Source organism: Anarrhichthys ocellatus, unplaced genomic scaffold (assembly GCF_004355925.1).
Source record: "Anarrhichthys ocellatus isolate YVR2014 unplaced genomic scaffold, GSC_Weel_1.0 scaffold48, whole genome shotgun sequence".
In the NCBI taxonomy this organism is placed as follows: Eukaryota; Metazoa; Chordata; class Actinopteri; order Perciformes; family Anarhichadidae; genus Anarrhichthys; species Anarrhichthys ocellatus.
In genome coordinates, this window is record NW_022280078.1 from 2,531,641 (window position 1) to 2,548,827 (window position 17,187).

At 39.5% G+C, this 17,187-nt stretch overlaps 3 protein-coding genes across 5 annotated transcripts in view; 2 read left to right on the plus strand and 1 right to left on the minus strand.

Moving 5' to 3' along the window:
- dspb (desmoplakin b) overlaps positions 1-4,483 on the plus strand; it is a 26,806-nt gene extending 22,323 nt beyond the window's left edge. Inside the window, 1 exon segment of the mRNA XM_031869658.1 lies at positions 1-4,483. This exon segment is cut by the window's left edge and continues 5 nt beyond it. Within this exon segment, the coding sequence (XP_031725518.1) occupies positions 1-3,876 (3,876 nt within the window). The 3' untranslated portion in view covers positions 3,877-4,483.
- Positions 4,484-7,991: 3,508 nt separating this feature from the next.
- tbc1d7 (TBC1 domain family, member 7) lies at positions 7,992-15,751 on the plus strand. Of its 3 annotated transcripts, none has more exons than XM_031869677.1 (8): positions 7,992-8,173; positions 9,196-9,309; positions 9,606-9,686; positions 9,811-10,001; positions 11,091-11,228; positions 12,400-12,551; positions 13,308-13,437; positions 13,533-15,751. In XM_031869677.1, the coding sequence occupies exons 2-8, from the start codon at positions 9,198-9,200 to the stop codon at positions 13,617-13,619; spliced, it is 891 nt and encodes a 296-aa protein (XP_031725537.1). In that variant the 5' UTR covers positions 7,992-8,173; positions 9,196-9,197; the 3' UTR covers positions 13,620-15,751. The 3 variants fall into 3 exon arrangements, with proteins under 3 accessions (XP_031725537.1, XP_031725539.1, XP_031725538.1); XM_031869679.1 differs by having other exon boundaries at positions 12,400-12,545; positions 13,533-15,750; XM_031869678.1 differs by having other exon boundaries at positions 7,992-9,309.
- Positions 13,895-17,187, minus strand: part of phactr1 (phosphatase and actin regulator 1) — an 18,929-nt gene continuing 15,636 nt past the window's right edge. The window contains exons 11-13 of the mRNA XM_031869675.1: positions 17,012-17,152; positions 16,818-16,894; positions 13,895-15,231 (exon numbers count right to left, since the gene is read on the minus strand). Coding sequence (XP_031725535.1) covers positions 15,216-15,231; positions 16,818-16,894; positions 17,012-17,152 — 234 coding nt within the window. The 3' untranslated portion in view covers positions 13,895-15,215. The remainder of the gene's footprint in view (positions 15,232-16,817; positions 16,895-17,011; positions 17,153-17,187) is intronic.

Sequence of the window (17,187 nt, forward strand, 5' to 3'; positions counted from 1 at the left end):
CAGGAGTCTGCTGGAGGCATTCTAGATCCCAATCTCAGCGTGTTCCTGCCCAAAGATACAGCTATCAAACGTAACCTTTTGGATGACGACCTCTGTCATGCTCTAAACCAGAGTCTTGAGTATTATATTGACCCAGACGCTGAGCGTGATATCAGCTATGGGACTTTAAAGAAGAGAAGCAAAATTGAGTCTCAGACAGGCCTAATACTTCTACCAATCACAGAGAGGAAAGACCCTTCCAAACTGATGTTTGAGGGAATCCGCAAGCCAGTCTCAGCATTGCAGTTGTTTGAATGTGGAGTCCTCGACAAGCCAACATTTGACCAACTAGTTAAAGGGGAGAAAACTGTTCGAGCAGTTTCTAAGGAAAAGACAGTCTATCTTAAGGGGACTGGAGCCATTGCTGGGGTGGTAGCTGGACTGGAAGGAAAAATGTCTTTCTCAGATGCCAAGGAACAGTTGCTCCTGCCTGAAGATAGTGCATATTTGCTACTTGAAGCCCAGGCTGCCACAGGCTACATCATTGACCCTAAAACTAATCAGAAGCTAACTGTAGAGGAGGCATGTGCCAGAGGATTGGTGGACATTAGGGATCGAGACAGATTATTGACAGCAGAGGCTGCTGCTGTGGGCTTCAAGGATCCTAGCTCAGCCAAGCTTCTCTCAGTGTTTGAGGCAATGAAGAAGGGATTAATTGACAGGAAGACTGGGCTACGCCTGCTTCAGGCCCAGGAGTCTGTGGGAGGAATTGTAGATCCCTATCTCAGTGTGTTTCTTCCCAAAGATATAGCTATCGAGCGCAACCTTTTGGATGAAGACCACCGTCGTGCTCTGAACCAGGGCCCTGCTTGTTATATTGACCCAGAAACTGAGCGTGATGCCACCTATAGGGCTTTGCAAGGAAGATGCAAAATAGAGTCTCAAGCAAGCCTTCAACTTTTGCCAGTCTCTGAAAAGTTTGACCCCTCCAAACTACTCTTTGATGGTGTCCGTAAAACCGTCACAGCACAACAATTGCTTGATTGTGGGGTCCTGGACAAGCCAACATTTAACCAGCTATTGAAGGGAGAGAAAACTGTCACAGAGGTGTCTGTGGGTATGAAGGTTTTTCTAAAGGGGACAGGATCAATTGCTGGTGTGGCAGCTGGACCTTTAGGGAAAATGTCTTTTACAGAAGCCAAAAAACAAAAAATGATGTCTTCTGACAGTGCTGACATGCTACTGGAAGCTCAGGCAGCCACTGGCAACATCCTTGACCCCAAAACTAATCATAAACTGACTGTAAAGGAAGCACGTGCCAGAGGAGTCGTGGATAAGGAGGATGAATCAAAGTTGTATGCTGCTGAAGCTGCTGTTATAGGTTACAAAGACCCAAATACTGGCAAGCTCCTGTCAGCAGGCCAGGCCATGAAGAAGGGATTAATTGACAAGGACACAGCTCTACGTATACTTCAGGCTCAAGAGTCTGTAGGGGGTATTTTTGACCCTGCCCTCAGTATATTTCTACCCAAAGACATTGCTATGGATAGGGATCTCATAGATGAGGACCTATATCAGGGCCTGAATCAGTATCCTAAGTGTTATCTGGACCCAGACACCAAACAAGCAACTACCTATGTATATCTGAAGAAAAAATGCAAAGCAGATCCAAAAACAGGTCTTTTGCTTCTCCCTGAACCTAAAAAGCCAATAACTGTCCGGGGGCTCAGGGGCCAGGTGTCGGTCATAGATCTAGTGGATGCAAACCTTTTAAACCGATCAGATATGGAACAATTGAGGGAGGGCAGATTGACGAGCCATGACATTGAAGACCGTCTGCGTGCCTACCTGAGAGGCTCCACCTGCATAGCAGGGGTTTTTGATGAGGACAGTGATAAGGTGATGCCAATCTATCAGGCCATGAAAGATGGACTGTTGGAACCTGGGACCACTCTGGAACTGCTGGAGGCCCAGGCTGCCTCAGGTTTTATAGTTGATCCTGTCAACAACCATTACCTGACTGTTAGTGATGCCTACAATAAAAGGCTGTTTGGGCCAGAGTTTAAAGACAAACTGCTATCAGCAGAGATGGCTGTGACTGGCTACAGAGTGCCTGGTACAGACAAGGTTATCTCCCTCTTCCAGGCCATAGAGAGAGGTCTGGTGGAGAGAGGTCATGGCATCCGTCTACTTGAGGCCCAGATTGCCAGCGGTGGCATAATTGATCCTGAACATAGCCATCGTATTGACGTGAACGTAGCCTACAAGAGAGGTTACTTTGATAAGGAAATGAACAAGATCCTGAATGATCAGAATGGTGATACTAAGGGTTTCTTTGATCCCAACACAGAGGAAAACCTAACTTATCTGGAGCTTAAGAAACGCTGTATCACAGATAAGAAATCTGGCCTCATACTTTTGCCTATCATGGACAAGAAAAATCTAGAGTCGACTCTGAAGAACACTCGGAGAAGGAGGAGAGTGATAATCGTAGACCCAGAGACTAATAAAGAGATGACAGTACGTGAAGCGTATGACAAGGGGTTTATTGACTACGAAACCTTCCTGGAGCTCTCTGAGCAGGAGTGTGAATGGGAAGAGATCACTATCACTGCTCCAGATGGTTCCACACGATTTGTTATCAATGACAAGAAGACTGGAAAACAGTATGATATTACCGAGCTGCTTGAAAAGCGAGTAATTGATCAATCAGATCTAGATAATTACCGATCGCGTACCATCAACCTTAATGAATTTGCAGATATTATCAGCAACAAGACCAAATATGGATCATCATCAGTATCCTCATCATCAGCTTCAAGATCGTCAGCAGCCGCAGGTACAAATTCAGTGACGTCATCATCAATCACTTCAAGAACATCAGCATCCCCTGGTACATCTTCAGTGACATCATCAACTTTAAGAACTTCATCAGCCTCAGTTCCATCCTCATCATCATCATTCCTGTCAAGACCCATGTCACCTACCGTAGCCAAGATGACAACAACAAGAACTACAACTGTCACAGAGCGAAGCACCTCAACCAGCAGTGTAGATCAAGACTCACCTGACTCCTTTAGGGGTATATCCAGCGTATGTATCTCTCTGGCCTCTCCTGTTGAAACAGTAGGTGACCAGGAACCTGTAGGTGCCATCTTTGACTCGGACACTATAGAGAAGATATCCATCACTGAAGCTCTAAATCGCGGTCTGGTGGATTCCATCACTGCTCAGAGACTGCTGGAGGCTCAGGCCTGCACAGGGGGAATTATTGATCCCACAAATGGCCATAGACACAGCATCCAAGAGGCCACCCGCCTTGGCATAATAACTGCTGACATGGCCTCTAAGCTTAAGCCTGCCCAGAAAGCCTTCTTTGGCTTTGAGGATGTCAAAACCAGGAAGAAGATGTCTGCTGCTCAAGCCATGAAGGAGATGTGGCTGCCATATGAGGCTGGGCACAGGTTCCTGGAGTTCCAGTTTGTAACTGGGGGGCTTTATGACCCAGAAATGGGCTGTAGAAGAACCATAGAAGATGCTGTGAAAATGGGCTGGCTGGATGAGAGAGCAGCCCAGAAGCTCCAAGACGTCAGACACCACACAAAGAACCTAACTTGCCCCAAGAGCAAACTTAGGATCTCCTACAAGGAGGCTCTTGATAATTGTCTGGTGGAGGAAAACAATGGGTTAAAAATGCTCCAGGCATCATCTGTCTCTTCCAGAGGGATCAGCAGTCCCTACAATCTCTCTGCCCCAGGATCCACCAGCGGCTCCAGGAGTGGCTCAAGACGAAGCTCCCGCAGGAGCAGTGTGGACCTAGGCTCCCCCACCTCTTCATCAACTTCTCACCACAGTCGCACTAGCCTCACCACCTCCTCATTCAGCTCCATCAGATAAATCAAGAAAGATCCTGCACATTCATACTCTTTTCTTTGAAATGAATCAGAATCTGTTAACCGTATAGTGATTGTTGAGAAAACAACTGATGTGTTGAATATGAGGAGAAAAACTAAAAGATAATGTACTTCGAGGATAATGCTCTTAAGGCTTTTTTTTAGATTTTAGCTTTGGTGTTGCTATGCTACGCTTTTATAATTCTATAGTTCAAATGATTGTGACAATAAACATCACCAGGACATTTTTGTGAAAATGGACTATGGTATTAATGGGAGACATTTTATGGTATTCTTCAAAGTGGATATTGATATAATTGTTGGTTCCCTTAAGTTGCCTTAGATTTCTTATAGATTTCATACACATAATACAAATATTTGTTTCCAAGTCTTTCTTATATGCAATTTCTTTTTATGCTTTGCATTGGTAACAAAATGGTCTTATGTTTAAATTTATTTTTCATCTGAAATGCCTGTTTTGTGAGGGATGGGATGCAGGGTTTGGTTATATACATTGGCTTAAGTACTATTTTTGTATGTACTGAATCAGCTGTTTTGTAACAGTTCAATAATCAATCAAAATAAAAAAGATTCAGTATTTTTCTCATATGGATTGATGACTGTTCTTATTCATGGTCAGTTTTCATGCACACTTGTGATAGTTACATCAGAAATACGTTTATTACACAGCAGGTTTTCACATACAATGTTTTAGTTTGGTCAAGTCAGAACTAATAGTTCTAATTTAAATATATATATATATATATATATATATATATATATATATATATATATATTTTTTTTTATTATTTTTTTTTTTTATTCATAAAATGCTTTCTTCTGTTAAATATTTTACCCTTCTTGCATTATAGGCATGCCTTAACACAGAAGTCTATTTAAGTAAACAATTGAAAATTGGGTCACAAATGCTTATGCTTTTTCAACATGAGGTAGATGTGATTACTGCGGGCAGGAGAAACATAATATATGATATATATCATCAGAAATATGTGGAACAAAGTAGGCATTTAATACAAAATCTCAGAAGAACAGATATTCTACAAAGAACTCACGAAATGTGTGTTATACATTCCTATATCAGTATATTAGAGAAATATGACTAAATAATATTATTGTATTTTTATATTGTAATAGCATTCTGATCCACCTTCCATACCAGTTGGTGGCGGTAGAGCACTAAATCGTCGTTTGCCAACCGTCAAGATAAAAGACAACAGGAGAGTTAAAAGCATAGGTTAAACTAGAAAATGCATTTCCTGCTGAAAATGCGTTGGAATGCTGAAAGCTGCAATGAATTGCAAAAACATTGCTGAAAATAGATATCCAATTTAAAAACAATTGCATAAAGCTTAATAATTCAAAAAGTTGAAAGATTACAAATATGAAGTCATATCACCCCTCTCATGAAATAGCTGAACATTTTGATATTCGAACGGTTTCTGTAGCTTAAAAAAATTTCAGCGGTAGTGATATTTGTTGTAGTAGTAGTAGAAGTTGTAGTTGTTGTAGAAGTATTATTAGCAGTAGAAGTATTAGTAGCATTTGAATAAGTACTAGTTGTAGCAGTAGTGATATTTGTAGCAGCAGTAGTAGTAGAAGTTGTCGAAGTATTAGTAATTAGAAGAAGAAGTAGTATCAGTAGTCATAGTAATAGCTGTAGTAGTGGTCGTAGTATTTAATATAACTAGTAGTAGTAGAATAAGTAGTAGTAATAGTAAAGTCAGTTTTTGAAGTAGCAGTACTAGTAGCAGTCGTACTAATAGCTGTAGTAGTAGCAGGAATAGCAGTAGTAGCAGTTGTGGTATAAGTAATAATAGTAGTGGTAGTGGTAGTAATAGCAGTAGTGGTAGTAATAATAGTGATGGTATCAGTAGTAGTAGTAGAAGTAGTAATAGTAGCAACAGCAAAAGTTGCAGTAGAAGTAGTAGTAGTAGCAGTAGTAGTAGTAGTGATACTAGAAATATTAGTAGCAGTAGTTGTCGCAGTATTAGTAAGAGCATTCATTATTTCAACAAAAAAGCCAAATTTTGAGCTTAACGTTTAAATACAGTTAATCCATGAGGCTTTTATTTTGAAAGGGTGGGACTGGGTGGGGGAGAGAGGGGGAGAGGAGACAATCTATTATTATTATTATTATTAAATGACAGGCTTCATCACAAGCATTTCAGTTAGAATTCACTTTTTGGGGCTTTTATTTTGAAATGGGGTGTGGGCGGGGGGAAGGGGAGAGGAGACATAATCATAATGTTAGATAAACATAAACAGGTTATTAAATGACAGGCTTCATCACAAGCATTTCAGTTAGAATTCATTTTGTGGGGCCTTTACTTTAAAATGGGGTGTGTGGGGGGGGGGAGTCCTCTTAAAATCTCTAAGACCTGAATGACTAAGAGAGAGAGAGAGAGAGAGAGAGAGAGAGAGAGAGAGAGAGGATGAGTGAGTGAGTGAGAGAGACTCTGATCTCTCTGGCAATCTTTCTCATTTGGAGATGGTCCTATGTTTTATCTTTTACAGCTTACATGACTATTGTCCTGCGCTGCCATGTCTTTCCTCATCTCTCCCTCTTGTGTCGCGGTGTGTGTAAATGTCACTCGAATCAGGAAACTTATCAGAATCCATATATTTGATTGGCTGAGCTGCATCACGTATATCTCGAAATCATGTGTGTGCGGCTTTTATTTTAAAATGGGGGGGGTCCTCTAAAAGTCTCTAAGACCTGAATGACTGTATGAGAGACACAGAGAGAGAGAGAGAGAGAGAGAGAGAGAGAGAGACACAGAGAGAGAGAGACACAGACACAGAGAGAGAGAGAGACACAGAGAGAGAGAGAGAGAGAGAGAGAGGAGTGCATGTGTGTCTGTGTGTTTATCAACATCACTAATTAGCTTAATCAGAAACACCTGTGTCCTTGCAGCCTTTTCATGGAGATAAAATAGGGAAACATCTCTCAAACAAATCCTCAAAACTCCCATAACCGTAGCTCCTATTGCTCCGATATTAATAAATAAGAGGAAGGATGAGTTGAAGAACAGATCCTGTAAAAATTGTGTCTGTAGTGTAAAAAATGTGGCTGAACTGGCGATCTAGAAATGGGGTACCATGTTCTGTAGAAGATGTTTTTGAAGCAAAATTTAACATTGGTCTCTATGGAGCAGAAAGTTGGTTTTCCTCTCAATAACAGGCTTCTGTGCCAAATGTGTAAATCTGTGGGATTCCACAGTCATTTGTCTACAACAAGGACACGATTAGCTACTTCTACATCCAGAAATTATGCATGAAGAGTGAAGATTGTGGACACAGTGGCAAAAGACAAATCTTTTTTTCACAAGAATCTCAAGCTGCTCTTCACTCTAGCGGTGACATCACGCACTCTAAGCTGCGCAATACACACCCATTATAAAGTCAGAAAAGGGCTGAAAAATCCTAGAAGTTAAATTGCTGCAGTTCAAAAAGTTTAAAATATATCAAAAAGCTGAATAATGTGGCAATAGATCAGGGTTTTCTCAACATTTTAAAGTTGAAATGGTGTCTGTAGCTGAAACTATGAGGAAGTTGAAGGATTTGAAAGTTGAAGAAGTTTAAGAGGATTTGAATATTCACTCCATTGAAATCCCATTCAAAATTAAAATTGCAAAAAGCTTAATAATTCATAAACCATAAGAGATAGAAATATGAAAAGTCATAGCAGAAATGTCATTAAAGAGCTGAACATTTTGATAGTTGAATGGTTTCTGTAGCTTACAAAATGAAGAAGAAGAAGAGGTGGGACGGAAGAAATATAAGAAGCAGAATAAAGAGAAACAGGATAGCAATAGTTGATAACAATGTCCCCCCTTAAATCTTAAACCCTAAACCCTCACGGATTTTGCGGTAGCATGCCTCAAAATCCGTGAGTCCGATTGGGATCAGGCCGATGTCACGCGTCATATCACTGAGGTATAACTCATAGGAGGGGCGGCTGTAACCCTATAAATGTAGCTAACCCTTCAACGCTGCTACTTCACCACACTGCGCATGTGCGATACCCCAGAGGTCTTGAACGCTACCCGGAAGTGTTTCGATAACAACAACGGTAATGAACGGAAACGGAAATGTGTGTGGTTTTTCACCGCAATGCAACGACAACGTCCACCTAAATGCCAATTAATCGAGTGGTCGCGTTGTTAAAGCTACCGTTACAAACGCTTCGTACTTGTTGGGCTCTGTAGCTGACGTTATAAAGTTAGCTAACTAGCTTACAGCAAATCTAATTCAGTTGGCGTGAAACACACCTGTACAAGGTAGGAGTGCTAATTAAATTTAAAAAACATTTCAAACTAAACTACAAGCTTTAAAATGTACTAAAACGAATTGCTGCACTGCGCCTCACACTTATCATTTGCTTGACGAAGGATTTGTCTCAGAGTATGCTTCTAACATGCTATTCTACACAAAGTAATGATAGCTGGCTGCAAAGTCGTTACTGTAACGTTAATGCAACGTGAGATATAACGTTAAATATAACCATCATCTTCTCTTAACAGTGTTGGAGGAAGTTATCAGATCCCCTTAGAAAGTATCAGTAGTGTTAGTTTTAACACACTGTTAACTACTCCGTTACAAGTGAATATCCTGCATTTAAAAACGAATTTTAGTGAAGGTTACTTGGGTAAATATAATAAGGAAATTGTACTTAAAGTATTAAAGGTAGAGGTACACTAAAAAAACAAAAAAAATGGTTAACTTGTATTACTCATGCATTTATGTGTTATTTTTAGTTGGTTAAGTCGGAGCTACTAAGGACTGCAACTAATGATTATTTGTATAATGGATTCATCTGCTTATTGTTTTCTTGATTAATAAGTAGATTGCTTGATATCTAAAACTTCTGAAAATGGTGAGAGAGTGCCCTTCACAGTGCTTGGTTTTGCCGATCAATGGTCCAGAATTCAAGATAACAATTGACAGAAAAAGCAGAAAAACTTAACTGGGACTATGAAATGTTTTTGCTTTGTATGCAAAATATCTTATTTTGTAAAGTAACTAGGTACTAAAGCTGACGTATACATGCAGTGCTGTAAAATACACAATATTTCCCTCTGAAATGTAGTGGAGTAGAAGTACAAAGTGTCATGGAAAGAGTTTCATGTAAATCAAATTTGTACTTAGGTATGTTCTACCACTGACTCTTAATATAAATACAATTTAAGAAACAGATTAAATGTGCTGTGGTCTTGTTTTAGACATTTGAGGATTTTTTTTGTTGCCTCTGAATGCCACAGCTAATGTCATGTTTAACCACACACTAACGGTTTTTGACCAGGTATGGCTGACGACCCTCAAAGAAACTTTCGCTCTTCATATTATGAGAAAGTGGGCTTCAGAGGAGTGGAGGAGAAGAAGTCTCTGGAAATACTGCTCAAGGATAATCCTCTGGGTAGGTAACGATTCCTATTTACCAGCATTTCTATCTAAACACAGCTTACACACTGAATGAAAATGGTTTAGGAACAGTATTGGGGGTTGTCACATGGGTATGCACCATCAGTGATGTTAATAAGACGCATCATACACACAGTACATTCAACAGGTATCAACAACAAACTACAATAGGTTGTAGTTCACCACGGATTGTTATTCCCGCAACTGCTTCAAGATCATCTCTAAATGTATGTGTGGTTGGTTGCTGGAGTGTTCTTGTTCTGGTACCAAATGTTTTCACCGTTCTAATAGATCTAGAAAAGCTGAGCACCTTCAGTCAGAGGTTCCCCCTCCCCTCTATGTACAGGATGCATGTGTGGAAGGTGTTGTTGGGTAAGACACATACATATCGCACATATTACTGTCATGGCTTGCATTTCCAAAGGTGCATGTAAAATAATCAAATGTGATCTGGGCATAAAGTGACGTTCCCAAGCAAACTCTCCTGTTCCTGCAGGAATGCTACCTCCCCACAGTGACTCTCACACTATGGTGGGAGGCTACAGGAAAGAGCAGTACCACGACATCCTGGAGGCTCTGGAGGTGATGAGATACGTCAACTCTTCCACTCCCTGCACCCATGTCTACCTGCGCATGTTCCAGCTGGAGAGCCAGGTGCTCCCACGGTGCTCTGAGATCTCAGCCCCGGTAAGATAGTCATGTTTGAGAATTGATAAAACATGAGAAAAACATTCAGATTGTATATGGTTAAAAAAGTCCAAGATTGTGCTCAACCATCCACGCAGGATTTGACATGACAGCTGTTTAGATGCTCAGCTGATGGTCTAATGCAGAACTAATCAGACAATAGTGGGAATTGTGATACTGACTCAACCCCAAATGTAATAGTAATGTGATCATAGTCTGATTGTTTTTTTTTTTTTTTTTAAATATGCACATCTGTAAGTTAAAAGTTCTGGTTCCATCAAATGACAAAAGTCTCATTAAAATGGCAAACCACAAGCACCAAACTTTTCATTATGAATTAAGAATTCTGGAGCCTGAGTGGAAAATGAAGCATGTGATGTTAAGATTTATGTTTGGCCATCACTTACAATCTTTACCACATGAAACCCTTTTTGTTTCAGATCCACGTCAATAACCCACTAAGCAGTGCTCTCATTAAACGGCCTGCCTCCCTTTGTCTTTGAAACTATGTATTAGCCTAAAAAAAAATACTTATAGCACAACGTAGTGAAATTCAACCTCTGCATTTAACCCATCCTAAGCACTTAGGAGCAGTGGGCTGCTGTAAAATGGCCAGTGTCACCATCAAGGACACTTTACCTTGTCAGTATGCAGACAGGAGGAGCCTGGGATCAAACTGCCAACCTTGTGATTTAAGGACGACATGCTCTTCTCCCCTCTTGAGCCACAGCCTCCCCCAAAAAAATGCCTCACAATTACTCAAATGTAATAGACCCTTGACTATTCCGAAAATGATTATAAATCTAGTCTTTTCTTTTTTTTAATAGTGTGATTCATGTCTGAATGTAATTGTTTATTTTTGAAATAATATAAATCTCTTAAACTTTGATGGCAAAAGTCAAAGTACAGTTAAAGAAGAAATAGTTGATCAAATCATTTATTGAGATATGAGACACACTACATCGCATGGTTTTTAATGAGTTGTTCTGGGAATGTTCTCCGCCTTCTTCAGGTTAAAAATAGTTGGATTTCTCTTTGCTTCCTTTATTCTTTAATGTTGTAATGCTTGATATGAATGTGTTGTTTCAGGATGAAGAGAACGAGGACTTCCTCTCCATCAGTCGAGCCATGGAGGAGATCGTAGATGATCCCATCGACTGCTATTGGCTGATCAAGTGTTTCGTCAATCAGTTCCACACAAAGTTTGGGGACTCAATACCCCACCTTGTAAGTGTTCCACAGTTATTGACTTAGTTTAATTAAAAGTTCTCAGCATAAGGTCCTCTGACTGGAATTTCTTCTAAAGTTTCAGCTGCATCTTTTGGCCTTCATCAGTGGATGATGGAGATGTTCTGATACCGATGGATACCTGTGTGTTAAGAAACTAAAATATATATGATATTATTATTATTCCTTAACAGCTGTATACTTCTCGCCCTGTATGGATGTGCTATCATTGTTGTATGGCCTGGCTCAGGTTAAACGCTTTGTAAAACATGAACAGCAGAGAATGAAAGCCATAGAACTTTCTTTAATTGCCTAGTTTGACAGATTTTCCATATTTGCTGACATTTTGCTAGCTCCGGCTAACATTACCCTCTCCGCTAGCACCTGCCCAGTCGCTACTGCACATGTGCAGCTCTCCACAGAGATCAGAAAGAAGCAAGATGGCTCACTCATTAGCTTCTTCCATCATTGATTTTGAACGCAGCAATCGTTCTTTCAGGAGCAGATGATGAAAGTAGCTAAAGAGTGAGCGTGTGTGTACTGACCGGTTAGGATGCAAGGATTGGGTAGCAAGTGGCACATGTTGTTCCTGTGTTGCCTAAATGAGCTTATAAATAATATGATAAGGTAATACTGGATCGTGCATAGACTCGTGTTCCGATACTGGTTCAAACAAAACTCATAATTCCCAGTTTGTGGACCTCGTGCTAATTTTTCATCATACTCTAAAGCAAATTGATAACCAAAAAAATCTGAATTCATCATGGAGAGTAAAAACTAAATATATCATGCCACTGCTTCCATCAATTATTATATTGTTTTCTAGGGCCACAGCATGTAAAGTGCAAGTTGACGAGGTTTTATAAATTTGGTCGTATTTTGTTTTCGTAAAGCAAAATGAATTGAAGGCTTTGTATGGCAAGTCAAGTTTCAGGACTTACTCTCCATTTAAAATGTAATTATTTTATTTATAGTCCTGGTGTAGGTTTAAACATGCATCATGGCACTCTGTGATGAGAAATGTACAAATCAAGAGGTGTACATTTAGTTCATAAAATGCCAGAATTGAAATGACAAACTCAGGAATTTGGATCCCATTATTTCTTTTTATGTACGTCAGTGTGACTAAAGACTTGTCTCCACCTCTTCCATCTTTTTCATCTTGGTGTAGCCGAAGAGCCTGGAGCATTATCTGAGTCAGGAGGAACCTCGACTGCTGAAGCATCTGAAGAACACTGGAGCCCTGGCTCAGCTGCCTTACAGCCTCTGGTTCAGGCGCTGCTTCGCCGGTTGCCTTCCTGAATCCAGCCTGCAAAAGTCAGTGTACGGCCAACACACATTCATTCAGTCTTAGTTTATCCTCTGCAGACTTGAGTCTGAACCAAACATGCTAATCAAATTAACTTTATTCAACCGTTGAGAACAAGCTGGTAGGAAAGCAACATTATGTAATCTCATCCAACCTGCACGTGCTACCGTGTGACGTGGCTTCTGGGTGTGTTCACACGACAAAACTAAAACACGCTCATCTACAAACTAACATTTGATCATTTTTGTTTGACTTCCCATGTAAAAGGCTGTCATTGTGTAATCTGACCCTGGTGTTGTGTTGCATTCAGACTTGCAGCTACAAAGAGATAAGAATCAACCGGATGTACATTTTGTTCAGTGGGAATCTGCTACATAAACAGTTTAACAGTCTCAAAAGAATCCACAGCAGTAGGTGGAGATTCACGTATGCATTCTCTTTTAAACATGTACATATAATGATAAACAAATTGTAAATTACCATAATAACCATACTTATCGGCCACAAGAGCTTAAAGAAACAAAGCTATAACATTAGTCTTGGTTACCGACTTAAGCTCCTTGCAGCAGAATAAAACTGCCCGGTCAATGTTGAATGTTTAAATATGTTGCTTAGCTTTAAAGCTGCAGATTGAGTGAGAGGCAACAGACACTTTGTTTTCATATCTCTGAATACACTGTTATAATAGTACATGTTTTTTTTTTTTTTTACATCTTGACCTTAAATTCTTCAAACTGGTCAAATGAACGAATGCCTTTTGTTTTTTTTAGGGTGTGGGACAAGGTCATCAGTGGGTCCTGTAAAATCCTGGTGTTTGTGGCCCTGGAGATTCTGCTGAGCTATAAGATCATGTTGCTGGGAATCACCCGGCCTGAAGGCGTGGTCAGGTTTCTGTGCAATGTGAGCAAACAGCAGCACATCGTTACGTTGTGGTCCACCAAACAGAAATATTGTTTTTCCTTTTGTAAAAGCTCACAATGACGTTTCCCTTCCAGATACCGCAGGAAAACACAGATGCAATTGTGACTAAAGCTATCGAGCTGTGGCACAAATATTGTGGCACACCAATGCACGCTGTATAGTCAACATGGAGCTCCCCACACAACGGAAATGTGGGCCCAGAGGTGAGATGCTCTCCCAGGATGCATCAGGATTGACTCTGACATTATGGATGAGTCTCTGCAGGACTGAACGGAAAAGTCAACATGAGCTACTTTCAATAACTCCGAGGACTTTGGAGCCAATGCTCTCTTTGACTCTCAGCTTTCCCCCAAAGAATGTGATGAACTATACGTGGAACAGACTGAAAACAGCTGCTATGCAGAGTGGATGCAAAAACAGTTTGGACAAAGACAAGGAAGCATGAACTTATTGTTTAATAAGTTTCTTTCTTTAAGAAACGTCATACATCATAGAAGACTCACAATAAATTAATACCCACATGCAGTTTTTCTGCTTTACAAAAAAACATTTGGAAAGTCTTGCTTACTTTCTTTGCTATGTACAAGTCTTATAATTCTGAGTACATTTCTTTCAAAACATTTTTAAACGTACAAGAGACAGTAATGATACCGACACTTGTACATACACACTTAATCAGTCATAACACACGCAACAGATCAACCGGTTCTTTCAATAGTGTGGTCAAAACACTATAGTGTGGTTTATGAACCTAATAAGGACTGTAAACAATAAAAAGTAAAGTGGCAAATTTCATATTTTGTACCACCAAAGATTAATCTCGGACAATAAAAAAATGAAATGCAAAAAAAAAAAAAAAGTCTACCGTGTACTTTTGCAGAGTTCGGTAACTTTTTGCTGTGTCTCCAGATAATTTAGCAACTTCTAAATCCCTGTAAACAATACTGTAGGCACAGTGACACGGTGGGTTACTGAACGCTCAACAGCAGTCACTCTGAGATGCATTCAAGATCGCGACTTGCTGTGCTTTAAAATGGAGATCTGAAGTCTGAAAAGTGTTTGGAGCTCCTGAATGCAGCCCAGATATAGATGTGCAAATGAAAAAAAAATCTGAAATTATTGCTCAGTTGATTGTGTATGTGGTAGAAGGAGAGCTAAATTCTCACTGTTACTGGCTTGCAGAGAGCATTTTAGGACTTTAGGTCATTTTGGCTTAAGATTCAGCTGCCATTTTGATTCCTCTGGCAAATTAAGAAGCGATCATTGAGACGTCATCTGTGGAATAAAACTGTGCCAACACAAGAAACCCCCGAAGGAAAGAGAAAGTCCAGTTGAGAGAGGACACTAAGAACATTGTGAAAGGCAAGAAAACAATCCCTGTGTAAAATAAAGTCCCATCTTCACCTCCTCGAAATTGGCACAGATTCTGTGCGACTAAAGCGGTGTTCAAAAACAAAGTGCTGCAAAGTAAACAAATGGCCGCCTCTTCAGCTTAAGAGAAAAGAAAAGTGTTTGAATATTAAGAAGTCTGTAAAATCTCCACTGAGGGGAGAGACGCCAGTTCAGAGTTGAATCCATTTATAAAAGCTCATGTTTCCTGTCACGGCCACAGCACACGGATTGTGTTCACGTCCACTCCGTCAGTTTGAAGTCGAGGCTGGGGAGCGTAGCAGTGTGAGGGCAGCAGGTAGCGGTCGGACCGCTTCAGGCTCGTCGTGAGAGTATAAAAGCACGGCCGATTGTCTGCCTGACCCATCTCACGGCCGATGAAACCTGCAGGGAGAAACGGCAACAGAGAGAAAGTGAGGAACTTTATTGAAATGCTGTTAGGGTGGTTTTTCACCATCTAACTAAAATGGAAGTATTCTCCATGTCTGTCCTTCCTTTTTATCAACTCAGTAGTTTTTGTCTCTTTAAACTATAAAGAGCTACATCACCGCCTGGTATGGCAGTTGCACTGATCTCATCCGTAAGGCTTTAAGAAGGATGGTGAAAACTGCTGTGTGTGCGTTTCTCATTGTGGATATACATTTACCAAATTCCTGTTTATATTCATTTTATTTATATGCAATATTGCCAATGACAAATATATATTACTTGTATTTTAGCCCTACATTTTCAGTTACACTATGTAAGATTTTCATTTTGCTTTTATTTAAGTGATTTTCCTTTTTTGAAAATACATATTTAATGAACAGTGTTAGGCGGAACCTCAGATGTCAGATTCCCATGGCCAATGACTGCTTTACTGTATTTGTTGTTCAAATAATAAAGAACTTGAAACTGTATTTCTTCATGACATTATTCCTCGACTTCATGAGATGTTTTTTGTGACATACATTGTGACATTTGAGTCTTATTAGGACGTATTTGTCATACTATACTATGACTTTTTCAACATACTATACCATGACTTTTTTTTGTCATACTCTAGTATGACTTTTTATGATTTCTTTTCAATAAACTACTAGACTGACTTTTATAAAACTTTTTTAGACTGACCTTTTATGAATGTTTGACATACTATACTATGACTTTTAAATATACTATACTATGAATTTATTCGACATACTATCCTAAGATTTTTTATGAATGTTGTCGACATACCATACTATGATTTTTTATGAATGTTTTTGACATACTATAATATTACTTTTTTATGACTTATTTGTCAAACTATACTACGACTTTTTTCAACATACTATATATACTATGACTTTTTTCGACATGCTATTCTATGACTTTTTCGGACATACTGTACTATGACTTTTTTAGGCATGCTATACTATGACTGTTTTGGACACTAAAATATGACTTTTTAAAAACTTTTTTAGACATACTACACTGACTTATTTGTCTTTTTTCGAGACACATACTATGACTGTTTTCAACATACTATACTATGACATGCTATCCTGGGACTTTTTACGACTCATACTACAGTATGGCATGAAAAGTAATAGTATGGTATGCCATGAAAAGTCATAGTGCAAAAAAAGCAATAGTATAGTAGACCATAACGGCCATAAAATATTCATATTATAGTCCTTTTAAAACTCCTATTATTCTATGCCATATAGGTGTAAAAAATGTCATTAAAAAGCAATAGTACGTCTTAAAAGTCAGAGTATAATATGCCATAAAAAGTGTCATTAAAATTCATAGTATAGTGTGCTATATAAAGTGTCATAAAAAGGTTTAAGTATCGTATACCATGAAAAGTCATAAAAACATACTACAGTATGCCATGAAAGTCATCGTATAGTATGTCGAAAAAAAGTCACAGTATAGTTAATCAGAAAAGTCATTCTATAATATGTCAGAATTTCTGCATATACCCCGTCAGCATATAGCCTTACCTGGTAAAATGACGGCTCGACTCATGCACCTCCATCTCTGTGCTCTTAAACTCATTCAACTCCTTCCTGATAGCAGCCTGAACAACACACAAAGAAACACTTATCAACACACAGCATACAGTATATATGTACAAACTACTTTAATCCAGAGTTAGGGAAGCATTGTTTGGATATGTTCTTGCACGTTTGTTAACCTTATCAGCAGCTGTTAGCCGAGTCCATGGCTTGTCTGCTCTCCTGTCGTAGTCCTGAGCCTCAGCGACCTCCACATAGTCACTGAAGCGAATGAGGATCTTTGCCTCCCTTAGCGCCTCTACTGTGGGCCTCTGGCTGAGCTAGAGGGTGCAGGAAAGGAGAAGTGTCTCATATA